This window comes from Phoenix dactylifera, chromosome 8, assembly GCF_009389715.1.
Source record: "Phoenix dactylifera cultivar Barhee BC4 chromosome 8, palm_55x_up_171113_PBpolish2nd_filt_p, whole genome shotgun sequence".
Classification (NCBI taxonomy): domain Eukaryota; kingdom Viridiplantae; phylum Streptophyta; class Magnoliopsida; order Arecales; family Arecaceae; genus Phoenix; species Phoenix dactylifera.
The window spans coordinates 17,817,812-17,832,740 of record NC_052399.1 but is presented as its reverse complement, the minus strand read 5'-3'; the positions used below and the strand labels follow the sequence as shown (position 1 = coordinate 17,832,740).

The 14,929-nt window shown below is 38.4% G+C and overlaps 1 protein-coding gene across 1 annotated transcript; it reads right to left on the bottom strand.

The window, feature by feature from the left end:
* Window positions 1-6,493: 6,493 nt before the first annotated feature.
* Window positions 6,494-14,679, bottom strand: LOC103718543 (post-GPI attachment to proteins factor 3-like). Its single transcript, XM_008807421.4, has 5 exons — window positions 14,522-14,679; window positions 8,232-8,493; window positions 7,923-8,122; window positions 7,636-7,823; window positions 6,494-7,028 (listed from the first exon to the last, which is right to left on the bottom strand). The coding sequence occupies exons 1-5, from the start codon at window positions 14,614-14,616 to the stop codon at window positions 6,742-6,744; spliced, it is 1,032 nt and encodes a 343-aa protein (XP_008805643.2). The 5' UTR covers window positions 14,617-14,679; the 3' UTR covers window positions 6,494-6,741.
* Window positions 14,680-14,929: the final 250 nt, after the last annotated feature.

Sequence of the window (14,929 nt, the reverse complement as noted above, 5' to 3'; positions counted from 1 at the left end):
AGCGAGATTAAAAGATGGAGGAGTGATCATTAGTCGTGATGCCATTCCAATCCTCTCTTTTTTTTATTATTATTATTTATGAAAAAGGGAGGCACAAACTGCCACCCCGCGGCGCCGTTTACTAGATTTCAAAAAGATTTAAGAAAAGCTTCCTATTTTCATTAGGAATGCAACGAAAGAATTTGGCATTCAATCTCTTGCAAGCTGTCCTTATGTACTTTAGACTGTAGACCAGATATCTTTATACTGGGAGAGAAGTTATGATTGCAAAGAGTTGATCATTCGTTAAGCATGCGAAGATCTTCTGAAACAATGGAAGTAATGAAAGATGACTTGTTGAGAAAGATTTTGGATTTTTTCTCTCTCTCTCTCCAACATGCACGTAATATCGAATAATAGATTGTGAAGACTTTGTAAAATTTCTCCCACCGTAAAAAGTCTCGTGTTGGGCATTGCTCCCTCGGAGGTTGGGATCCAATAATTATGGGAAGGATAGGGTGACGGGCTATCTATTCAATCATATGGAAAGCATTCCTCCGTATACCAAAATAAGTTCAGATTGGATCGATCTTTTGCACAAAAAAATATTTTTTGTTTTGCGATGTGCATTGTTGATCCATACAGATAGATGAAAAAGCAGAGCTTGAAATGCTTTGAAATCTATGCAAAGCATTTGTCGTAAAAGAAGACCAATTATTCTTCCATCTAAGCATGCACCAATGATTAATATCATAGAGGATACGACCCAAACCCGACCAAAATTGCTTTTTAGCTAAGTTTAGATCATTTGACCTCAGTCCTAGCCCACATAATCAATTAGTTTAAGTCCGGTTTGGCTAACTTTTAATCATTCAGAGGTTTGGTTGGCATTTATGCACTGGACTCAGTATTTCAAATTAACTCTTTGGCCGGGTATATCTAACAGCCATCATCTTAGTTCCAAAGCTACTCATACCTACTGCCACAGGTCCAAATTTCAGATCCAAATTAGGCTGGTTCAGGATTGTGGTGCAAGGCTCGTATAAGTTTATCCAATAAAAGTATACCTAGCATTCATCTAATTATGCTTTTCCTCACGCTACAAAACATATTTTATCAAAGTCACGATGTCCACCAACTTATGCATAACATCATCATTATTTAATCGTATATTAACTGGCACTAATAAAATAGTCAGTCAGTTTTTCTTATGACAACTATTTCTATAAACTATCCGACTGGCAGCATCTTTTCCATGGCACCTTACTTTTCCAACCCTGTAGCAGCTCGCTTTACAATTCGTGAGCCTTATCACATTATGACTTGCAAGAAGTTAGACAAGAGCAGACAAATCCATAAGCAGTTTGGCTTCCTCGGCCTGACATGGAATTTACAATAGATTGTATAATGGAAGGAATCTGAATACCTAATAGACCCTGTGTAACTGTGCGAGCATTCTAAGATGACCACCTTACGTAAAGGCCCAAAGCAAGACACGTAAAACCGGCGCGAGCATTCTAAGAATGACCGCCTTACGTAAAGGCCCGAAGCAAGACGCGTAAAACCGGCTTCTTTGCCTGGTTTTATAAGCCATGGCTTGTGACACCTATTCTATTCTGGTGCTACTCTTGTCGGAGCACGCTTACTCTTGCTTGAGCATGCTTAGCTATAAAGTTATAATGAAATTTATAACAACCTATGACTTCACCCAAAATGGCTAGTCGGAAGATATTATTTGTATTCTTTAATCTTGTATAAGTACCTAAGGTCTATCCAGCAAATAATCCATGTGGGATTAAACACACGCTCGTACAGCTTCTCACACACTTCCTCTATTTAAGCCCCGATGTCCTCGTCAGGCTAAGAATTAAAATTTATTCAAATTGAATTACAAACACCATGATCGGCCCGTGGTAATTAGCCCCAATGGACCGTGCTGTAGTGTTCTCTAGTTCACATCGGTTATGAGCTGAGTCCGCTCTGATACCATTTGTAACAACTCAGGACTTTACCCAAAATGACTAACCAGAAAGTATTATTTAGATTCTTTGATCATGTATAAGTAACCAAAAACTATAATCGATTTGAGACTATAAACCCACGCTCGCACTGATCCTCACAAAATTCAGTGTATTAGTGTTGTCATGGTCGTACCCAACCAAAGCAGATCGCGTGATTCTTTTGCAAGTAGTCTAAATCTAGATTGGCCACCAAGAAAAACAAATTCCTTTTTCTTTGGAGGGCAGTTGACATTAGTGAACTTTGTGCTCACCTCTCTTCTTTTCATATTTCATGTCCCATTTTCAAACTCTCCGCTTTGGTGATTAAGAGGATATATACAGATAAATATCGTAGATCTTTCCTTTGGATGGCCTCTGCAAGCTGTCGCGGAATTGCTTGCAAAGTAAATTGAAAGATGGTTTGTTTGCACAAAGATGAAGATGGCTTGGGAGTTAAAAAGATCTTAGTCGATTCAACACTTTCCTTCTTGCCAAATGGGGATGGCAGTTTCTTTCAAATAACCTGGGTATTCGGAAGAGGCAAGCGCGATTTGCCTATCGTAAAAAAGGTTGAGCCCTTCATGAGTTGGAAGCTAGCTCGTGGTGTGATGTCGCAAACGTCCTCCAGATATTTTGGAATATAGTGTACTTCAAAAGCAGCGTTGGTGCTTCTTGCGATCATATAGGCCATTGGTGATGGTCGGTCCATCGATGTATTAGAGGATGCTGGGTAACTGAGCAGCCGATTAGTACGTTGGCAATTATGGTGGATACATCGAGGTTAGCCGGTTTCAGAGTTAGAGACCTGATATAGCCTGAGGGTGGTCGTTGGAGAGAGGAGTTGATTCGGAAGGCTTTTGGGAAGCAGTTGGCAGAGATGGTTCTGGCCCTACTGGTTCTTGCTCGGAAGAGGTCGGACAGACTAGTCTGGGTGCCGACAGAGCGGTCGCAGGTGCGGGCCAGGGATCTTTATATGATGATGAGTCGAGAGCCAGTCCGACAGATAGAGGGAGGATGGATTTGGAGAATGCAGATTCACCCGCGTGTGGTGCTCTTCATCTGGAAGGTGGCATGAGGTTGCTTACCGACCAGGAGCTTGTTAGCTCGGCGAGAGGTGATGATCACTCAGTGTTGCGAGGTATGCACGGATACCGAGGAGACTATTAATCATATCCTTTTACAGTGTTCCAGAGCCAGAGAGATTTGGAGTAGGTCACCAGATCCTTTGCCCCACTCGGTCGAGTCAGCACAGGATTTGATTCATCGGCTGAGAGTCTCCATGCGGAAGCCTGGTACCATTGAGGTAGGGATCCTTTGGACATATTTGGCTTATTATATTTGGTTTGATAGGAATGCCGGCCTGTTTGAGGGCAAGAGGCTACCCCCGATAATGGTGGTGGACAAAGCTATACTTCATGTAAGGAAGGTCACCACAGCTGCCGCTATGTTCTCTTCTGAGATGACCAGGAACATCTGAGGTACTCTTTTCGCTGTCACAGTACCCAAGTTCACCCTTGTTTCTTGGGTACCCCCACCTCTTGGTCATCTCAAAGTGAACTTCGATGGTAGTATGTTGGTGGACGGGGTGCCTGGAGGTATTGGCTTTGTGATCAGAGACCATCTCGGTAGGATGATAGCAGTTGGTGGTCGCCGCACGCTTGGACTTATTGCAGTTGGGGCTGAGCTGCAGGCAGCTTGGGAGGGTATCTCCTATGCGAGGCAGGTACTTGGTGCTGAGCGTATATGCCTCGAGGGGGACTCCTCTGTGGTGATCAATTGGGTTTGGGGAGTGGACAGATATGGTGATGGTCATCTCTTTAGCTGTGATATCCGTAGATTGGCTCAGGAGCTGAACGACTTTCAGGCATTACATGTATTCCAGAAGGCAAACAGCACGGCGGATTAGATTGCCTCATTTGTGGCCCGGAACTCTAGAAAGTTTATTTGAACATTTATAGGAGACATACCTCATACCTTGTACTCTTTACTTTTTTTTTATCTGGCTGGATGTACTCACGTTAGAGCTATATGAAATGCCGTTTTCACCAAAAAAAAAAAAAAAAAAAAAAAAAAGGCAGTGTGCTCGTCTTTGGGAGTGCTTTCAGTGATCTTTGCTTGGCATGGTGAAGAAAAATTTCCGGAAATCATCACAGCCTATCATTCTAATGTTGCTGGCTGCAAAATGCTGGGTGTGTTGAAAGGAGAGAAACACTAGGAATTTCGTGAACAGGGTATTGCAATTCTCAACGACTGGTCTAACTTGTGCAATTAGGTTCTTCTTATGGAATTTGGAAAAATCTTGGCAAAGATTAAGAATCTAAGAAGTAATCTCCTAGGGAATTAATGAAGCAGCTGGTGATAAGACTTTTGTCGATGGTAACAGGGTTTCAGCTACCAATCGTTTCAGATCTTCTCATGCCTACACAGGGGATCGTAGACATGGAAAGAACTATATTGACAGCCAATTTCAAGGTTGATATGATGTACTCCTATGACAGAGACAAATGGCAGAGCTCACTGAGTTCTCAATGCGGTTTGGCTTGTGCTGAAACTGGCGAAACAGAGGAGCCGGGCTACTCACTCGCAAGCCCCTTAGGTGGTCTTCTCTTCCAAGACGCTGGAGTGCAGGCTGTTTTTAGGTGAATCAAAACTTCAGTCCCTGGGTGTTGCTTTCACTTTCTTCTTCTGCTTCTTTTCTGTTTTCTCATTGTGTTTGTGCGCTCACTTCTAACTCCTTCAAAGAGCAGTGATGGTTCCTAATATCACCAGTCTTGTTCTCTCGCCCCTGTAAATATCTTCGTTACAGCATCAATAAAGCCTGGGTGGCAGTTTTGTCTCCCATTTTCATCAAAAAAAAAGAGAGAGAGAAAAAAGATAAGCCAATACTTGTGGCAAACAAGATAGGATACCCAGATCTCATTTACAGGCTGTTGTGGCTGAATCCAATGCCCAGGTATCCGGCTGCATCCAAAAAACAGATATTATTAATCAGAGAACAACAAAAGTTAAGTACCTTTTGGCCTTTTTTTTTGTAATGCAGAATAATGGGAGGTTTGGTGAAGAGGCACGCAACTGAAATAAATTAGCCAACATCAGAAGGGTAACAGCCATTTTCGCTTCACTGTGGGAACAACTGATGAGTGAAATGCATGGTTATCCATGCAAAAGCAATCATATAGCAAGATACAAGTACCACATAATTGTATGTTGAATTTGCATCGCTGTGTCTGGTCATTCTTTACAATCTACTACAATAAAAAAAATGAGTGAAACTCAAAATAGGAGCAAATACATGTATGTTTCTGAATCCTTACAAGGACAGGATATCTCAAATGGTTATTTGAGAAAGTAACATGTTGAATCAAAGTTTAGAGCTTCAATTTACCACAGAGAGAGAATAAACTATGAAGCTTTATGGAATATATTTGATTTTAGAACTCAAACCTAACATGAAAGCTTGTTATATGACAAAACAAATTTTAAATTTCAAATCAGTTTCAGGTTGCATCAGTGGTCTATCGAGCAAGCACCATCGCTATCCCTAGTTCGAGATCGGCTTGTTCGTTCTTGGCTTGAAATTAATTTGAGCTTGCTTATCTGTACATACTTGATATCCTCAAATCAAATCAAACTAAATTAAGTTCAAGTTTGATTTCACCAGATAAGTTTGAAGTTCAGAACCCATTTAGACCACACTTTGAAAAGCAGCACGTCAATATTCCAATCTTTGCCATTTATGTCGAGCTTTGGATTCTATCATTGGGTGCTCACGAACTGTAACAAAGGTGGCCAAAATTTTAAAACTTGTTCAAGATAAGACATGTTTAGATGGCCGGAGCATGCTGATTGTGTACAAAACCAAATGGAAAAGACCTTTGCATCTCTACGCAACATGTAAGAAATAGTGGTGGAAAATCCTAGAAAAGCTGGAGAATCCACAACCCTGGAAAGATGGGCATGCCGTACAAGCGTACATGACCTTCTAGTTTGGTTAAAGTAGTCTGTGTAAACATGAGTATGGTATTTGCATTATGTTTGCTATAATGAACAATGCTTGTGTACAAGACTAAATGCTATATCATGCTATCTTTGCATAGCATACTAGGGCATTCAAAATGCCCCCCAAGTCTCATATCTCTTCCAAGATCTGGAATGCCTTCTAAGAAGCCTGTTGTTGTCAGTGAACTGCAAATCAGTTGGCAAGATCCAACACTAAGAATCAAGTGAAAAAATTGAATACAAGCTTACTTGTTTCTGTTTAAGCCCATTGTTTGATCAGTGAAATTTCATTACTTCTCTTCATCCAGAGGATTTGGTGATCTCCTTAAAAGCTTCCCCAGGGCATGCCAATTCACCCCTTTCAGGTTTGCCTAAGGCTGGTACCTCTTTCAGATTTAGAAAGCGCATCTTTCTCATTCTGGATGTTCTACATTGATTTCTTGAATGTTAAAAAAATCCACCCAAAAAGGGAAAAGGTTCCAAATGCTAGCCCTTTTCACAATGAGACAGCAAAAGATGGCGAACACACTGATTTGCACCTCACTTAAAAACAACAGCAGCAGCAGCAGCATGATAATAATGTGTTGCTTGCCAACATAAGTACAGACTTCACATACAAGAAAAACAAAATACGGATAATGGGGACAATGGAACCTGGCAGTCTGGAATACCAAAACCCTACAATTTAGATTACATTTGTTAGTACACTGGAACAAGGGTACTGCTTCTCCTTCATCCTGGTGAACCTCCCAAGACTAATTAATTACTTGGTCTTCTTAACAAGAGCCGAGGTCCGAAATACTGCGTCATCCTTGATAAAGCTCCACCAGAGATATGTGAGAGGGATGGTGGCAGCATGCCACAGAGCATGGGCATCAGCATATCCCATGTAAGGAGGGAAATCGTAGATTTCCAAGAGCATAGCAAGAGCAATACCAATTACATTTACCCACAACTTGACGCGTGAAGGATGACGAGTTATACCAGCCCAAATTGCCCAAACCAGAAGTGTAGTGACACCCATCGCGAGACAGACTTTCATGTTCCAACCTGACAGGATGAAGGCAATCAGAGTTACTACTGAGAAGGAGATCTATGTGCACCTGCGAAAAAACTGGATGCTGACAAAAAATAGGGTTTGATATATTAGCTTCTAAAAGCATCCCATCAATGAAATCTATACATATCCTAGCAGTCCAATGATTTTAAGAGATTTTGTTCAACAAACTTTTCTACAGGTAAGAAAACAAGAAGGCTTAGCTCGGTGATTCAAAGTTTCAAACTACAGAACCTGCTTGGAAGTACCTGAAAGGTGAGCACCAACAAGACAACTGATACAAATTATGGACTTAGAACATTAGCATAAAAAAATAATAATATAAAACCATGAATTTTGTTGCCTCAATACAAATCAGTACTAGATAAGGAGAGAATATAAATCAACAAGCCTGACAAGAAAGATAAAGCTATTGCTGCAAAGATAATGAAATCAGCAATAGATACAGATGTAATCAAGACTTTCCTCTCCATGTACCATAAAGTAGGGATCACAAATCTGAGATTATTATATGCATTCAAGTAGAGATCTGTCACATTTTCTTAAAATGTCTACATTTAAATATTAGGCTAAACTTCTAAAGAGGAAAAGGAAGTTCACCGTAGTCAAGTTGATAGAAATTGAGATACAAGATATGTGTTGTCACAAAGGCCAAAATTGGGGCTGCAAGCATGACCCTGGAAGCCTCATCCTTAACATTAAATGTCCTTAGTAAACAGAGAATCAAGGAAAAACCAAGTGAAGACACAGCTGATGAATAATCCAACTTCTCCGTCAAGTCAAAATCTCTGGAAAAAGTAAATAAATACCACCATCAGAGTGAAATATCACCATACCCTTGACGTAACTTCTATCCAGTAATCTACATGGGAACTTAAACAGCTTACCGAGTGTGGAATATAGCACTCCAGAACCAGGCATTCATTGATAAGACTGCATAAATATGCCATAAACCAGTATATTCATAGTATGTCCTCTTACTCTGAGGCCTAAGTGGCAACTTGTAGTTTACTAAGAGGAAAAAAGATAGCCAGCCAGTGAAATGCATTAACAGATTGAGTGCAGAGAGAACAGCAGAAAGAGGCTCCTGGACAAAGTAGCATCACCATGAGAGTACACACACATAAGCACTGCTATCAAGAATATGAACAAGAAAACCAAACAGCCAATAATGGCAAACTGTAACAATGACAAACCTGAAACACAAAGACACGTTTGAATGGCCATTTCCCATGATATTTAACAGGCTTGAGACCAAGTTCTTCCCTTTCCTTTTCTCTTTGCATCATGCAATTGTACCGACAGTCACTCTTGCAATTCAATTGCTTCCACTGCAAGTAAAGTGGTTCTTGCATATACCATGGACTGTTGACAGGTATGTCATTGGATGGAAACTCGCAATGCTGGATGGAGCTTTCTCCGATGATTCCTGTCTTTTCACATTGCTCGACACAAGTTCTGGCATTCAAAGAAATGTCACTGGGTGAAGATAAACACACTAAATCCTACACACAGAGTCACTTTCTAATATCAGCAAGGAACTTTGAACATAATTTGGTAGGTCATTAAACTGCCCATATTAATTAGAAAATATTAAAAATATTTTAAGTTTCGATGTTGCATTTTAAGTTTAACCCAGTTCATAAAAATATTAAAACCACCATAAGAACCTAAGAAAAAAAATCAAGGATGTAGAATGTTATAGCTGCCCATATTAATTAGAAAAAGAGGCAGATCAAGATTCTACGCTTACACATAAATTTTCTACACTTCACAAATGCATGAAAGTAACATTGAAAGACAATGCCACTAGTTGAATCCAGGCAAAACCCAGCATCTAAAACAAATTGACCAAGTTGTAGTCACTATGTTTCCAGCCGATCCTATATGCAGCTTCAAAAGTTGGATTCTTGAAGTTCTGATCACTTGAGACACCAACGACTCCACAAAATACAACTGCATCCTTCCCACTTCTAATTGTGGAAAGCTAAAATTTCTGTTCCATCTTGCGCTTCCACATTTATCAAAGGAATTAATAAAGTCTCCTAGGTTATTAAGTTATAAGGTAGCAGCTCTAAGCTATATTCATTAATACATATTTTTATATGCATAGTATGGATGTTTAATCTTGTTGGGTTTCTAAAGGTAGTCGCATCAAACTCTTCTATGGATGGATGGATGGATCATTCTTCATGCATTCTTCTATGAGGTCCCACCTCAATATGCAAAAGGAAATTAAACCAAAACACATGAGAATCCAAATTTGTGAATAACAAATCCAGATATCATTTTTACGAAGTAGACATGTTCACAAGCTGGGCAGCCCGCTCGAGCTTGAAGCCTTTTAGACAAGCTTCGGCCAAAGTTTTAGGCCTAGTAGGCGAAGCCGGGCCTAGAAAATAGGCATGTCTAGTAAGCATGTTGGGCTTGAGCATAGGGATTAAAACCTGGCCCCAACCTGGCTTGGCCTGAAATTTTTTATTTTTGTTGCATTATTTGTTAATGTTTGATGTATTTGTAGACTTAATTGACAATTGTTGTTGATATGTGAGCTTGGTGGTATAATAGACATGTTATAGATCGTTGGCAATATTTAATTATTCATATTTAGTATTTTTAAGTATTTTTAAAAATTAAAAAATGGTCATGAACCTCGAGGCCCGGCCAAGCCTGAAGCCCATGAACAGGTCTAGTAGGAAGGGACTAGGGCCGAACAGTTGAAAGATGATTTACAAGGAAGAGGTGGTCGAATCCACAAATGAAATGAAATGAAATGCAGGGAAACTAATTCAGAACTAATATTCCTCAATATTAGTTAGAATTCAAAATAAAATTTGACAATCTCGTATGTCTGGTTACCTTAAAAATCTGCCAATATATTTTCCGAAACATAAAACTTAAACATAACAAATAATAAGGCGAAGGCTTCCTTAAACAAGATAAAATCAATGGACGATAAACTGAAAAATATATTGTATAACCAAGAAAAATGACTCCATAAATCACACAGCCTAAAAATGACCCAAAACATACAGATTCCTAATATAACTGAAGATGATGGAATTTTATTTATGCATATCACCAAAATTTAAGCCAGTATGCATGAACCTGATTGTTAGATTTTTATTCAACACAACTGATATCATGGACGCCTGAGTCAGTTTTCAAAACAATTTCTTACAGACGAACCAGAGATGAAGATGACTTGTTTTGACCCAACAATGGACTTCAGATATTCTTGGAATTCGTATCATTACCTCACAAGTCTGGAACAAAAACTGACTTAGGGGTACAAATATTTGACTAAATATGTAAAATAAATATCAAAGAAATAAGGTCAATTCCACATCTGACATGGAGACAGCCAGTTATGCCACCAGAAGGCAATTTTCTGCCCTAAAAATAGACTTCAGATGTTCATCTAAACCTCAGATCATGAAATCCAAGGCCTTGAGTACTGATTATGTCTACATCACTCCTCCATTGCGTGGGAATCATGCTAAAGCTCATGTCATTCTAAGTCACAAGAGGTAAAGAATAATATATGTATATCTATCTATCTATCTATCTATATATATATATATATATATATATATATATATAGATACAGATATATATGTATGTATGTATGTATGTATGTATGTATGTATCACTTTGTCACAAAATGGCCGCAAATTTACACTTTTAATTATTAATAGCAAACATGTATCTTGATTATTTAACGGATTACAATATCATCCAGTACCCTAATCACATGGATTAGTTATGCAGGACATCTAGGTAGAATGGATCAAATCCAAAATCTACACTTCTGACAACCCCAGTGCGGCAGCTTGATCATTCCCACTCTGATACAAGGCAGTGCATCTAGTGGATTACTCCAAATTCTGTACTTCTGACAATACAGTAATGCAGCTTGATTGTTTCCACTCCAAGAAGCAGAAAATTAGAAACTAATGCTACAAGCCATCTTATTAGTCAAACATTTTGCATTACAAAACCATGATAAGATTCATCAAATCCATCCATAACAACCCACATGAGTGCCTTCTGAAAAACAGATACTCATATGCCACAAGAATTGGCATTCTTGGAATGAAATTCTGAAGACATCTCAGTCACAATATTTTTGTAGAAAATTCATCCATAATGAAGTGTTCAACTCAACTCCATCATACCCATGCAACCCTGCAAGTAATTTCTTGATCATATAAAAATTGAGAATCCACAATTTCTTTAGGAAGATTGTGTATTGACTGCAGATTCCTTAAGGCTCTTGGAACTGGTAGTCATTCAAATGATGATTATTGTTCCTCATATGAGCAGATCCGGGTCCTCTACAAATAAGAATATCCCTTTCAAGGTCAACTCTCAACACGATCAATATCTAAATTGTTTCTCTTTTAACGTCAACTGTCAATGAGATCAATATCTCAATCATTTTTCTTCTTCTGTTTTTTTGAACGGTATGGTTTAATTAACCTTTCTTAAAGTGCCCCTCCCCCAAAAAATCTATATTTTATTCTGCAATATTTTGATTTACAATGCTGACTTTTGTTTATGATTGCCATCTTGAAAGCTATTATTTACTCCTGGCAAGCACAACAAAATATTATAATTGCTGAAAAAAAACCCAATAGAAAGAACAAGTTAGCATTGATACAACTAGCTGATATTACCAAACCTGGTCCTTCAAATGTAGTCAAATATTTATTTCTCGCTATGCACAAAAACTTAGCTTGGATATTGGAAAAAAGCATCCAATTTCAATTGCTAGCAAATCATACTGGAAAAAATATAAAATCAATTCAAGTAACGAAACTAAAAGATGAATAAACTAACAAGGGAGCTCACCTCTATCCAATACAAGCAACAGTATGGAATTTAAAGGTCAACTTAGTCCCCGGACCAAGGTTCTAAGTTTCATCTGAGACTGACCCTTTTTGGCAGAAATGGAAGGTCGCACAGAGACCAATCCGAAATTGACTTAAATTTTTAGTTTCATTCAGTTTTTGCTGGATCTATTCGAGTGGAGAGTTTTCTTATGACCATTTAGGTTTCAATATCTAAACCCAAGTCATTTTTCACCCAAAAGAATCAGTCTTATGTTATTGCAATTCAACCATTGTGTAAGTTGCAACTCTTAACCTAGGCAACCTAATTTTATGCATACGCTTTGTTTTTCTCAGTCTTTACATATGTTGAATCAATTTATCACGAGTACATGTTTAAAATTTGAACTTCTCATCCAAAATAACCTATTCTTCACGTACAAATCATTTCCTTTTAGATCTTCTTATCCTTCTTTTATAGCCCAATCCATATATGTATGTCAGTTGGAGTTTTAAATCTGATTGAACCACCCTAGATATATTTAATGCATCTACCTTCTATAATTAATACAATTTTATTTTCAGCCTACAACTACCAAGTTACAGAAATTATGATATTATATAACACAAAATACAAGAAAATTATGCGAACTGACTTTGCCTTGATTTCTTAGTTTTGCTTTTTTTATTTTATTCTGACCTTTTTGACCGAAACTTGAAGCAAAATCACCAAAACTGCCTAAATCAAAATCCCTACCTAGGAGGACCAAAACCAAAAATTATGCACCTCACCACAAATCACACAGAAAAAAGAAACAACAGCACAGGACAATTGGCACACATTAACCAAAAAGTAAGCTTCTTCCATAAGTCCATTACTAAAACCCTAAGGGAAATTGCTGGCTAAGACAGACAATGAAATGCACATGATAAAGGTTTGCATTGCACACTGCATACTGTTTCTACACTTGTATACAAGGAGTCTGTGCCCCAGTAATGAAGAAGACTATGTGTTTCGTATTCTTTTTTAAAAAAAAATCAGAATCTTGATTCAGATGCTCTTTCTCTTCAGTATGTGCCTACAAAGATCTCATAGATGCGCAAGTCATAATTTCCCTCATGATTGATTTTTTTTTTTGAGGGGAGGGAGGAGGGGAGGGGAAGAAAAGAAGTGAAAGACTTAAAGCTTAGAGTGTAGTGCACTACCACAAAGAATGACTATAACTTTCATCCTTCTTTCTTCATGGATGATACAAACCTAAAGGTATCTAAGTCAGATTAACGAGTCAAGTATGTCCATAAATTTATAAAAATCTTAAGCATTTCACGTAAAAGTGATAACATCTAGGATGAATCAGGACTTCACATAATTCATGAAAGAAAGATTCAGCACAAAACAATGTAAAGACTGTAGATTCCCAGAGAGATTTGTGGCATCACATATTCACTTTAATTGTAAAGAAAACGACATATAATAAAGTCATTCATGCTATATATAAAGAGGATTCCTTCACCGTAACAATGCAATGAAGATAGATAACATGAGGAGCTCACATCTAGTCCCTGCAGCGTAAGCTTTAAGTGGGAGAGTAGGACCTGGCTGAGAATCTACACAGGAATCTTGAAACATAAGTAAAAAGGAGCTGCTTAGATGGAGAAGACAGAAGTGTGGACTGCTCTACAAAATAACAGCATGCAGGATGGCAATCTATGAATCTCAAATGAAAGATGGATGGGACCTATAGTGAAATTTTCTAGTTTCCAACAGGCAATACGTTATTACCATGGAGAAAGTCTAACAATTCCTGTATAGATCTCCTGATTTTATCGGACTTTTCAGAAGAGATGAGAACTGCTCGATAGCTCTTGACAGAACATCACATTGGTTTGCTGTATTAGCTTCCACATGGTGCTTCCTTTACTAGTAATATGGTTATGAGTGCAAAAGTACATCTAAAAATTGCTATCGTTCTTCTCCTAATTAACCTCTAGACTCTCTTGGGAAATGGGGCAAAAAAATGAAGCATTTAAAATTGTAACCGGATCTGCTAAGAAAAATGCATTTCAAGAGAACTTCTTCTGAAGACATGATCGGATCCTCCCCAAGCTTAGGACCGTAGAAAAAATTTCCAGATAACCTAGAGCATCTCCAACAAAGGGGCCTTTTTGCACCACTCCAAAACAATAAAAAATATTATATTACTAAACAATAAACAGAAGAGACGTACTGCGATGCTTCAGGGTCAAATTTAATGATGATGATTAGTTGACATGATACCAAAACTAAAATGACAATCGAGCCAAGACTATCTTCCAAGAACATAACAAGATCGATCCAAACACGAAATGTTCTTTATTTACATTGCTTTCACTTGTCTTTTCTACTTTCAACAAAAAAAAAAAAAAAAAAATCGCTTCAGAAATCAATGAGGAATCCAAGAGTAGAAAAGTCAATTCCAAGTCAAATCTTGAATCAACCAAGAACTCATCATTCAAAAGAGAAATCAAGTTAAAGAAACGTCATGAACAAATTCAAGGTTAGAAAAATCCATACGAAACAATCACCGTTTAAAGATTGATAGTAACTAGGGTTTTTTCCCAAGAATTCCAGGACGAACAAGGAGGCGATCAACAGGGAAAGAAGGAAGGAGTACCTGTAGAGCGGATCGACGTCACCTGGGCTGGCGTCGAGAGCTTCGGAGAGGCACCCGAGTGCCAAAAGAAGCGCGAGCCAGCGGCGTGCCTCCATCTCACCGAGAAAAATCTATCGCGAGAACGATTAAAGAGAGCGAAATGCTTAAAAAGTAGAGCTGATCACGGGCCACATGGCCCACCCAGCCCAGCCCGAGATTATATATATATTTATAGTTTATATATTAATTATATATTATAATAAAATAATATATATTAATAGTTGGGTGAGAGAAGCGTGCAAGCCTAAGATTGGCCCTTCAAGATTAGGCCAGATCAGGCCTAAGCCTAGGTATTGAACCTAATTTCTACCATAGAAGCACAGGTTTTCCCTTGCTCGAGCACCTAATCGCATCACTCCCTCTCCCATC

What these genes read in the sequence shown, in the direction of transcription:
- LOC103718543 (XM_008807421.4), bottom strand. Translation starts at nt 14,616, where the DNA reads ATGGAGGCACGCCGCTGGCTCGCGCTTCTTTTGGCACTCGGGTGCCTC. An exon ending in GACGTCGATCCGCTCTACAG is followed by an intron (nt 8,494 to 14,521) that starts GTACTCCTTCCT and finishes TTTGAATGCCAG; the next exon opens with AACTTGTGTCGAGCAATGTG. An exon ending in TTTCTATCAACTTGACTACG is followed by an intron (nt 7,029 to 7,635) that starts GTGAACTTCCTT and finishes TCATCCTGTCAG; the next exon opens with GTTGGAACATGAAAGTCTGT.